Source organism: Ciona intestinalis, unplaced genomic scaffold (genome assembly GCF_000224145.3).
Source record: "Ciona intestinalis unplaced genomic scaffold, KH HT001234.1, whole genome shotgun sequence".
Taxonomy (NCBI): domain Eukaryota; kingdom Metazoa; phylum Chordata; class Ascidiacea; order Phlebobranchia; family Cionidae; genus Ciona; species Ciona intestinalis.
The window spans coordinates 1-10,329 of NW_004191555.1; the positions used below are offsets into that span (position 1 = coordinate 1).

Sequence of the window (10,329 nt, forward strand, 5' to 3'; positions counted from 1 at the left end):
TGCCAGGCTCAATGAAAGTCTGAAAGATATCTTCTAGTAAAAAAATGTTATAAGATCTGTAAAGACTGTAAATATAATTATTGCGTAACTTCAACAATAATAACATGAATTCAAACCATCTTTTTAAATTCGATAGCGAAAATTAAATTAATTAAAACAACAAAGAGAAGATGAAATTAGCAACGAAACGACAGTTGTTAAAACACGCTATGGGTAACAACTACTTGTAATTTACAATGTCATTGTTTATTGCTCCCATATTTAATGTTTGCACGACTAATTGTTTGTTTTACCTTGAAACATAAATTAGGTCATCAAGTATTCACATGTGACCATATATAGTTAAACATTAAACAAGTTATTTGGGGTCGTGGTGACTTGAGTTCCATGCTATTAATGTTAACACACCAAGTTTTCGTAAGCAGAACAAAAGTAAATATATGATTTACGACATTATATGTTGGGGTAATATGGATGGGAATATAATTATACACACGATACAGAGAAATAATGAGATATATAGTTTTACAGACAATTAAATAAAAGGTACGTTTATTACAGACAATTACCCGCAGAAGATTTGGTGAAAGTTGCTTTGAAACTTCAGGTTCAAGCTTTACCATCAGCCGATATTTTCAACATGGTTGAACCGTTCCGCGTCACAATTGATGGGGCAGAGTTTGCTACAGACCCGATGTCAATGTTTGCGGGAGGAGTTTGGAACAAAGATAAACAAATTATAATCGGAACAAACGCGGATGAAATGTCATTTGTTGACGCTTATATACCAGAGGCATTCCCGATGCCGTTCAAAGTGTTTGAAGTGAGTGTTAACTATTAACATGTTGGTGATTTAGAACACTCGTCTGCACATAAGAGGTTTTGGATTTAAAGCTCGGCACTGCCACTGTGGATCCTGATGTTTTGTTGGACAAAATACTTAGCAATAACAGAAATTGCTTAAATTGTTGTAATGACTGTCGTTGCTCTGTCATGCGAGAATGAAAAACTTAAATATAACTGTTGTTTATTCATTCATGGTAAATTAAACATTTTCACAGAAATTCAACAAGTTTGTGTTTGGTGATGAACTTGGCCAAGAAGTGGCCAACGCATACAAACTACCCGGGGTCGGCGGGGATTATAAACATACGCTTGGAATCGAAATCGCTGATCTGTTTTTCCATTGTCCTGTAAGAATGATGGCCAGGTGGGATTTCTTTTATTTATAATCTTAAAGGATAAATATTTAATGAAACATCATCAGGGTATAGTCGTTAAGTGTCTTGTTCAAGAACATATCTAGTGTAGCGTGTTTTAACGACTGTTGTTTTGCTGCTAATTTCCTTCTCTTCGTTGTTTTAATTAATTTGATCTTTACTATCGTATTCGAAGAAATGTATAAACCTTAGTCGACAGCGAGCATGAGGTATATATATTACAGGTTGGCTTCATCCACCACCCCAACGTACATGTATTCGTTCGCTCACGGGATGAATGGAAGTACGTGCGCGGAGGCGTGGGGGGGTGAGGAATTGTGTGGGACGGTGTTTCATGGATCCGAGAACTCATTTTTGTTCAGGACATCACCATTGATCGAGTATGAAAGTGTGGATGAAATTTGTTTATTTATATGGCGGGGCAACGACAGTCATTATAACACGGGTGTTCTGTTTCATACACCTCGTGCCCGCTTTTGAGTTACCATGTATGTAACTTTGTGGGTGATTGTTTTTCTACATAGCTTATAATTTGAACAACCCATTAGTGACCATTGGGTTGGAGCAGTTACTGTTAAATGTCTTGCCCAAGGACACATACGCCCACAATGGTAGCAGCAGTGAGCCTTGAACCTGGGGGTTACAGGCAGGTGTGCTAACCACTGTACTTATAAATACAAACACCTATATAACAATAATGGTTGTCCAGGTACAATGCAACATCTGAGGATAACTACGTGTCCGATGAGTTTAGTTTTTATTGGGGAAACTTTGCCCACTCTGGTGACCCAACAATGGGAGGTGTGATGTCACAAACCTTCCCAGCGTGGCCACAATATACAGCAGAGGTGAGTGGTTAGGTTCGAATATTTATCCTTGTATGGCGGGGCAACTAAAATAATAATTTCCTTGCCTGGTGTGTGCACTAATAATGTTTTTTTTGTAAAAACTACGGCAAAATTAAAAATGACAATTAAATAAATGCAACCTTTCCGTTATTTTGTTACAATCAATTAGATTTTTTCACCACTTACAAGTTGGCAGCATGGATCATGTAACCCCTGATCCACCAACAATGTCTGCTGTTCTAACTGTTAATATTTCCAGGATATTTTGGTGCAGGGTGCTAAAATAGTGTCCAAGTTTAGTGCAGGGTACACAAATATCAAACTTGACTATCCCGACCCCTCCCTTGAGAATGAATACAACAAAGAAATGTGCGACTTCTGGGACAACACTGGGTATTATTCTCCAACCACTTTCACTACTATTGTACCTCCTGACGTCACAACTACCCCGCCTAGTGACGTCACAACTACCCTGCCCGGTGACGTCACAACGACTTCCCATAATGACATCACAACCACCACTGTCCTTCCTGCCCAACCAGAGAAGACTACGTCAGGCGGGAAAAGTAGTTTTATGACGTCACAGATGAGCTTGATGATTTGTTTTGTTACGTCACTGTTCATTGTCTAAAAATTCCAGCATGATCGGTAATATCTCTTTATTAATTTAAAAATATGATCATTTACAAAATAAAGGCAAATATGACGTCAACAATGGTTCTTGTAAATTTATTGTTGACTGATTATGACATCACAAACCCCTGTATTGTCTTATCTCATGCTCGCGGTCGAGATGGTAAAACGCTGGGTTGACGTTCTGTGGTTGTCTTCCATAGTATACATACGTCATAACGCGGTCTGTTTCTTCCTCTATGACGTAACGTGACGTCATATAATCTTCTTGTGTAAGGTGGGCGTTTGGGTGCGGGTGGCGTTCTAATAAACAGTTCTGTAACAAACATTATGAATGTAACTCGTTTATGTTATGTTCCATACACCTCGTATGTAACTTTATAATTGTTAGTAACTATACATTGTCTCACCAGTTTCCTTGCGCAGTTAAGTATATTAGCTTGTAGGTCCGTATGCCATAGTTGGAAAGGTTCTCGTTTTTCCATCTTATGCTCGCCAACCAACGTCCATTCTTCGGGGAGGGGATCGCTTGGCTGTGGAACGCTGTGGCTGTTATTAAGGAAATTGCTCCAACCCAGTGGTCACTAATGGGTTGTCCAAATTATCAGCCATACATAAAAACAATCACCAACAAAGTTACATACGTGGTAACTCGTAAGCGGACACGAAGTGTATGAAACAGAACACCACAATTACTGTCGTTGCCCAACCATACAAGGATAAACAAGTTACATCTAATCATACATATACCACGCACATCATGGACAGCAACATATGCATGCAGATGAACCCGACAGCGAGCATAAGGTTACCTGTGACGTATAAGGTCCAAGATGGAAGGAATGAATCGAAGCTTGACTTCCACGATGCGACATCTTCAACGACTGTTGTTCCAATGTCGATGTAAATACGGTGCAGGTTCTACCATGGGGGGGGAACCAGAAACTTCAAAATTGACCTTATGTATGACCTCACGCGCCGTCGCGGTATTCCAGAACATCTAATTGTCTTTCCATTGTTAAACACAATGGAGGACAATGGTTGATTGTCTTGGTTGGGATTGTGGAACAGCTGACAATGGAGGGCTAGGGGATAACGTGATGTTTCGGTAGGAATGTGGAATAAATATTCCACCCACACAGCCCGTTGTAACAACACATATGTTTGTATGTTTGTATGGAACGTTTAAATTTGGTACACCGAATGCTCACTTCAAGCGCTCAACTTTTTATATCAAACCTGATGCTTATTGAGACTCTAGCTTTTTTAAACTTAGGCAAGCGAACTGAGGTGTAAACCAGAGTTGGCCCATCACCCGTAAACCAAACTATAATATTCTGTGACGTTACTGGTAGATTCGAACGATCAAAGTGGCTTTGAACCCAGCACGTTATAAGGATCGTGTCCTCAACGCGATGATATAAACACCCATTTCACAACAAGCATATGGCTTCGTGTACGCATTGTTGGTGCTGCATTCCTACCCGGCGTCGTTTAAAAATTCCAACCGCGAGACGGCGCACACAAGCCTACTCTTAAACCCCTTTTTCCTTCTCCTTGTTGAATTGACCGAATCGAGGCGACGTCGCCACTCAAGTTTCAAACCTTTGCACTTGAGACGGCTTAAGAATCGTTGAAGAAATTGAAAAACTTTTCGAGAACTAAGCTATGTCTGTGGAGGTAATTATGCTGCTTGCGTTGTGTGTGGTTTGTAATATAACATAGGCATTATAGTTATATTTATTTATCTCTTCGAAAACGATAGCGAAGATCATCTTATATAAAAATACAATACTTGATAAAACATGTTATGGGTAAAAATTGTAAGATAAAAAATCAGTTATAAAAGCGTGGCTGTTGCACCAAAACGACTTTTTATATTTTTTTTAATATAAAAATTAGAATAAGATTTCTATATTTTAGGCAGAACCTGGTTTGGGTGAGAAGGAAACTGGGAAACCCCCTTCCCCAAAACCGGATACCGAGGGTTCGTCGTCACCCACAGGGAGTAAACAAGGTGGGTGAAAAAGGGGGTTATAAAGGGTTTAAAACGGGGTTAAACTGGGTGGGGCAAGATGGTTACCATTAGCAACATAAAATGCCGTATTTCTTAATCTTGTTTTCAAATTAAAAACGCAGTTTTAGATTCGTGATGATACGATTATATAAATGCTGTCCCATCTTACCCCAACCCACTATATATGTAAGAGGCATACCGCGGAGGGAGGGGGGGGGTGTAAAAGTTGCCACACGATCCTCGGTAGATGTTGATGGTTCTAAATATAAACGACGTGTGGGGTTCACGTTTGTTCTTGAAACTCTAGAAAAATTATTAAAAACCAAATATTATTAAACATTGCTTCAAAATAAACAAGGAACCGAGTTGAACCCAAGACATGGGTCACGTATTCATCATTATCGCGTCACAAACGACACATTATCTCCCATTATTACGAAACAATACAACCACGCCGGTGAAGCGTGGGTTCTATCACGTGATAATTACGCTCGCTCTGATTGGACGATCATCATCACGTGATATCGGATCACCTTTTACCGATTTAATCGATTGTTACGTCATTATGTCATCAAACAATGGTATGTTTGTTACGAACATTAAGGTCCGAAACAGTAGATCACTGTATATGACGTCATATATGATATTATACTGAACAGTTAGGACGATTATAGTGGGGTGGGGTAAGATGGTCCATGTTTTTATTCTCTTTTATCGTCTCATTTTTTGGTAAACAAAGAAAATTTACAGAATTCTGTAAACCTATCCCCACGACTCCAATGGACCGTTGTTAGAACACGATTACGAAATACGGGATATTAGGCGCTACCATCACTACTGTAATTAAATTTCATTGAAACGCCGCGAAACTCGCGATGCCGGTTGTGACGTATCAATTACACTTGTCATATCAAATCCTGTTGTTGCGTAATAATGTTGCATTGTCTTGAGCGCTTGGGGTATCATAGTGGGCATTGTTCGTCATCAAAGCAAGCATGTTTTACTAGAACTCGATACCGGTGTGATAAAAATAAGCCATTGTTTCGTTTAAATTTCATCCATTGTTACAAGGTCATACGTGGATAGAAAGCATTTTTACGTAACTATGTATAGTGTGACGTTTATTTTTATTTTAACATGACTTAATTATTAGAGCCATGGCATAGGGGTTGCATTCGTATTTAAACTATAGAATATAAGTTCGGTATTCGACGCTACTATCATTGTGGGTGTAAGTGTCCTTGGGCAAGACACTTAACAGCAATTGCTCCAACCCAGTGGTCACTGATGGTCTGTACAAATTATTAGCCATAGAGAAAAACAATCACCCATAAAGTTACATATGTGGTAACTTGTAAAAGGACACGAGGTGTATAAAATAGAACACCCGTGTTATAACGACTACATTTTGCCATACAAGGATAAATAAGTCGGTTACATTTAATCTTATTTAACATTTTATCTTCAGTCGAAACTGCGGATTCGAAACCTGAAACATCAGCGCCCACTACCGATGGAGCCAACGTCAATCCAGCCACCACTAGTGGCGCTGCGAACTTCGGTTCGAAACGTAGAAGAGTGGGAGGGGCGGCTGGTGGTCAAGCCCACCGACGTGTGACGTCACAACAAGCCCAGTCAACCGCGACGCCGGTAAGTTACGTCATAGTTAATAACAAACATGGAAATATATCGATTGACAAGGTATATGACGTAATATTATAGTTATTGTGACGTGTTTATGTGTCGCAAATTTGATGTAAATGATTATGACGCTCTACTTTTTACCCATAGCGTAATTTCCTCCTTTTTGTTGTTTTAATAAATATAACCTTCGCTGTCGTACTCAAAGTGATATTAAATTCATATCATACCGAAACTATAAGTTTCAATAACGAACAATAAATAATAATAGTATTAACAAGAACAACAATGGTGTGGCGATAATTGTTCTTGTTTATTCACGAAGTCGATTAATTACGTTCTAGTGCTTCACAAATAAGATCAATTCGGTTTCGAAAGTTAATCATTCCTGGATTTGTCTGGTCTACGTTAACATCACAATGGTTCAATACCTGTAGTAGTAATGCGAGTATACTTACCGCATGGGTGTGTGTGAATATATATATGGTAGCACCGCGGGTGTCGAAACCGCACCGCAGTTGCTAAGCGATGGGACAAGCAAGTTTATGACGAAATACAAAGCAAATCCCAGTATTCGAAACATCGCGATGAGCAGAACGCGACAACATTCCATTTCTATCGAAGAATCGGATAAATTGGTTTGTTACGTCATAATTAAAAGTTTATTCTCTAATAACGTTCGCTGTGACGTCAGAATAGAGTTTTATGTTTGGTGTGAATTATAAGTTGTTACGTCACAACTGAGTTTGTTTATACGAAAATGCATCGCGATTTGTTTGTTAGATGTGGCGTTGAATTATGAGTTGTGACGTCATAATGCCGTTTATTACGTCACAGGGAGGAGGAAAGAAGAACGTCGTGTTATCTGGTGACGCTATGAAAGAAATGGCGAGGCAAGCTAAGGCGATGCGTGAAGATAGAAGGGCGGGGTTGGATGCGAGGCATAAGTGGATTATATCAAAGGTGGGGTTGGGGAGGTTGTGTGTATATGGTGTATATGTTATTGTATGTATATGGTGTATATGTTATTGTATGTACTCTGGTGTTTATTGATGAAAGGTATATGTGGATTATATCAAAGGTGGGGTTATTGTATATGCTGTTGTATATACAGGTTGTATACGGTATAGTTGGTAATATATATGTGTATGCTGACCATTATGTATGTATGTAGTGTGAATTGCACGGTACGTACGTTACACCGTTGGCATATGTTACGTACTACAACGTCATTCAATACGTCACGCATATTACGTGACTTCACCCACTGCTCAAGTCGTCCGCTTTACGTCATTGTGACGTCATTACTTACCCATAGGTAGCGGAAGCAATGCGCGTTGAAGACGTGATGGTTGAAGAACAAATTATCAGCGATGAAAGATTCGAACTCATGGATTCTTTCTTTGCGCCCGACGGGTCCAAGAAACTCATGTTCTTTTATCAGGTATTGAAGCAGATGGCTTGTTTAAATAACATAAAACAACGGGGGTGGAATTAGCAGCTAAACGGTAGTCGTTAAAACACGCTACGGTTAAAACTACTTGAGAAAAGTGTTAAATAAAAGCGTGGCTGCCAAATCTGCTGTTTTGATCTTACTGTGATGAAAGCGACCTCGAAACGTCAGAGTAACAAATTGTGTAGAGGTTTGTTATAATTCGTGTGTATATAAATAGTAGTCATCATGCTATGTGGCATATGTACACATAAATATTGGTATATATGACGACTACATCTAGATTCGCGTGTGTGAACTAGATATCCCACCATGTTATGTAGAAATATCACAGTTATTGCGCATTAAGAGTAAATTGAACAAGAAAACTATTATTTAACACGCAGCACCCTTATATGGTATCTAAAAATACTCGAATGAAATTATAATGATAGTTTGTTTTGTAACAATAACGATTATGACATCACAGGAGAGCCAATCCAACCGTGAGACGTCATACAGCAGAGCCGACATGGCGAGCGTTCATCCAAACGCGGTTGCGAAGGAAAAACTTTTTTTAACGACTGGAGATTTAGAACGTAAGTATTGTTAATATTGAATATTATTTATGATGTCATAAACATTTTTTAACTATGTTCTGGAATATGTCACGTCATAAATGGGGATTTTTTGGCGGGAAATATCAAAAGTTATAACACGGGTGTTTATTTATACACCTGTGTTCAGCTTACAAGTTACCACGTATGTAACTTTGTGGGTGATTGTTTTTGTGTATTGCTGATAATTTGGACAACCCATTAGCGACCACTGAGTTGAAGCAATTGGCGTTTAGTGTCTTGCATACACCTACAATTAGTAGTGTGCGTCCCCCCCAACAAGATACTACCTATATGCGTACGTTCCAATCACCGTCCTGTAGAATCGCACTGATAACCGTATCTTCACAGCTTTGACCGGTATCTGCTATTTCTTCGTGCGCACGATCACCAAGGCGATAACAACATCTAACTTGGCCAATGAAGTGAACTTTGGGGTGATTGACGCATCTGGAGGTAACTTACTCAAAGGAATTGAGGATTTGTTGTCAAAAGTAATGGTTCCTGCGCTCAAGGCTCAGGATAAATGGGGACAACTGACAGCTGATGGCTCAAGTAACCAACAACAGGTGGGTTCGGTTTTCAATCTCGATTTAAAGCCATGAATGCTTTATAACGAAGTACTACATTGCTAACCCTTGACCCCCGACCTTATTTCCCCTTTCTTTCTCTTTTTCCACTATCTCTCTTTTTTGTTATGATGCCACAAGGATTGTACATTATCACCAGAGATTCAAATGCATGCGCATCACATCACCTTACCCCCCTAGTATTATTGAGTTGTCTTACTTCATCTTCTTATTTGAAAGGTTAAAGGTGATGTCATGTTGTTGCAGATTGATGATTTCATCGAATCCATCGAGAAGTTTGTCGTCACATTATCTACAGCTCGCTCCAACATGGAGGGAAAGTTCGAGTTGGAGGACGTGGATATTGGGTACAACCTCGATCATGTGAGGGGACCCCAGGATTATGCGCAAGTTGTTGGGTCAAACTTGGATATGGTGGAGAAACTGGAAGGTGTTTTGAATGGATGGTGCAAACAAATTGACCAGGTGTGTTTCAGTGTGGAAAGTGGTGAAACTAATTCAAGTTTGTTGTAAGTGGGCACGAGGTGTATGGAACAGAACACCCAAGTTATAATGACAGTCGTTGCCCCGCCATGCAAGTGTAAATAAGTTACATTTAATTGTTTAAGTGTCAGTCAAATACATCTCAAATTTTCCCCTCAACCCACACCCAGGTCCTCGCGGAGAGCGAACAGATGCGAAAAGAGGCGGACGACATCGGCCCCGCTGCCGAGCTGGATCATTGGAAACAACGGATGACAAAGTTTAGTTCGTTGCTTGATGAAATTAAAACGCAACGAGTAAGTTGTTTATGGTTGTCTTATGTTCACAATGGGTATGGTTTGGTGATTCCTAAGTAATCAATCATGCATACTTCTATAGTTGTGTTTGATTGACAGCTGACTTTAATTGGCAGGTGCGGACAGTGATAGGAATCCTGCATGTTGCGAAATCACGAACGCTCCGTGTGTGGAAGACACTGGATTCAAGGATCACTGACGCCGCTAACGAGGCTAAGGACAACGTCAAGTATCTTTATACACTCGATAAATTCTTTGGCCCTCTGTCCAAGTGTACACCACAGGGTAGGCTATGCTGGTAGAATATGTCTTTCAACCATAAGTTTTGTATTTTTGTTTTATCGTGGTATAATGGCGATTGTTTTACGGTTACTTCACGTCTCTTCTTTTTGCTTTTGTAAACTTTTCTGATCTTCATTATCGCGACCAAAGAGACCAATTTATTTTATTAATATTATTATAACATTATATATTCACAAATAACCCAAACGTGCAAACACTACCCCGTGATCTTCACCCCACTATCATCAGGTATGATTGAAGTTCTTCCTG

At 39.5% G+C, this 10,329-nt stretch overlaps 3 protein-coding genes across 3 annotated transcripts in view; 2 read left to right on the top strand and 1 right to left on the bottom strand.

Moving 5' to 3' along the window:
• The first annotated feature begins 76 nt into the window (after positions 1–76).
• Positions 77–2,826, top strand: LOC100178934 (acetylcholinesterase 1-like). Its single transcript, XM_002120570.5, has 5 exons — positions 77–823; positions 1,062–1,210; positions 1,445–1,600; positions 1,930–2,068; positions 2,328–2,826. The coding sequence occupies exons 1-5, from the start codon at positions 641–643 to the stop codon at positions 2,697–2,699; spliced, it is 999 nt and encodes a 332-aa protein (XP_002120606.4). The 5' UTR covers positions 77–640; the 3' UTR covers positions 2,700–2,826.
• On the bottom strand, positions 2,714–4,096 carry LOC104266772. The gene is made up of 3 exons (XM_009863764.3): positions 3,514–4,096; positions 3,112–3,234; positions 2,714–3,017 (listed from the first exon to the last, which is right to left on the bottom strand). The coding sequence occupies exons 1-3, from the start codon at positions 3,574–3,576 to the stop codon at positions 2,820–2,822; spliced, it is 384 nt and encodes a 127-aa protein (XP_009862066.1). The 5' UTR covers positions 3,577–4,096; the 3' UTR covers positions 2,714–2,819.
• A 168-nt stretch (positions 4,097–4,264) lies between these two features.
• The window catches only part of LOC104266773 (dynein heavy chain 5, axonemal-like), a gene marked incomplete at its 3' end in the record, with an annotated part of 15,279 nt that continues 9,214 nt past the window's right edge, over positions 4,265–10,329 (top strand). The window contains exons 1-10 of the mRNA XM_018817288.2: positions 4,265–4,381; positions 4,625–4,718; positions 6,187–6,368; positions 7,197–7,322; positions 7,678–7,803; positions 8,282–8,390; positions 8,760–8,977; positions 9,245–9,463; positions 9,652–9,777; positions 9,894–10,062. Coding sequence (XP_018672833.1) covers positions 4,370–4,381; positions 4,625–4,718; positions 6,187–6,368; positions 7,197–7,322; positions 7,678–7,803; positions 8,282–8,390; positions 8,760–8,977; positions 9,245–9,463; positions 9,652–9,777; positions 9,894–10,062 — 1,381 coding nt within the window. The remainder of the gene's footprint in view (positions 4,382–4,624; positions 4,719–6,186; positions 6,369–7,196; positions 7,323–7,677; positions 7,804–8,281; positions 8,391–8,759; positions 8,978–9,244; positions 9,464–9,651; positions 9,778–9,893; positions 10,063–10,329) is intronic.

Coding starts and splice junctions, on each gene's coding strand:
- LOC100178934 (XM_002120570.5), top strand. CDS start 641: ATGGTTGAACCGTTCCGCGTCACAATTGATGGGGCAGAGTTTGCTACA. Junction 824..1,061: donor TGCCGTTCAAAGTGTTTGAA/GTGAGTGTTAAC, acceptor ACATTTTCACAG/AAATTCAACAAGTTTGTGTT. Junction 1,601..1,929: donor AGGACATCACCATTGATCGA/GTATGAAAGTGT, acceptor ATGGTTGTCCAG/GTACAATGCAACATCTGAGG.
- LOC104266772 (XM_009863764.3), bottom strand. CDS start 3,576: ATGTCGCATCGTGGAAGTCAAGCTTCGATTCATTCCTTCCATCTTGGA. Junction 3,235..3,513: donor TTGGACCTTATACGTCACAG/GTAACCTTATGC, acceptor AGCGTTCCACAG/CCAAGCGATCCCCTCCCCGA. Junction 3,018..3,111: donor TTAACTGCGCAAGGAAACTG/GTGAGACAATGT, acceptor TGTTTGTTACAG/AACTGTTTATTAGAACGCCA.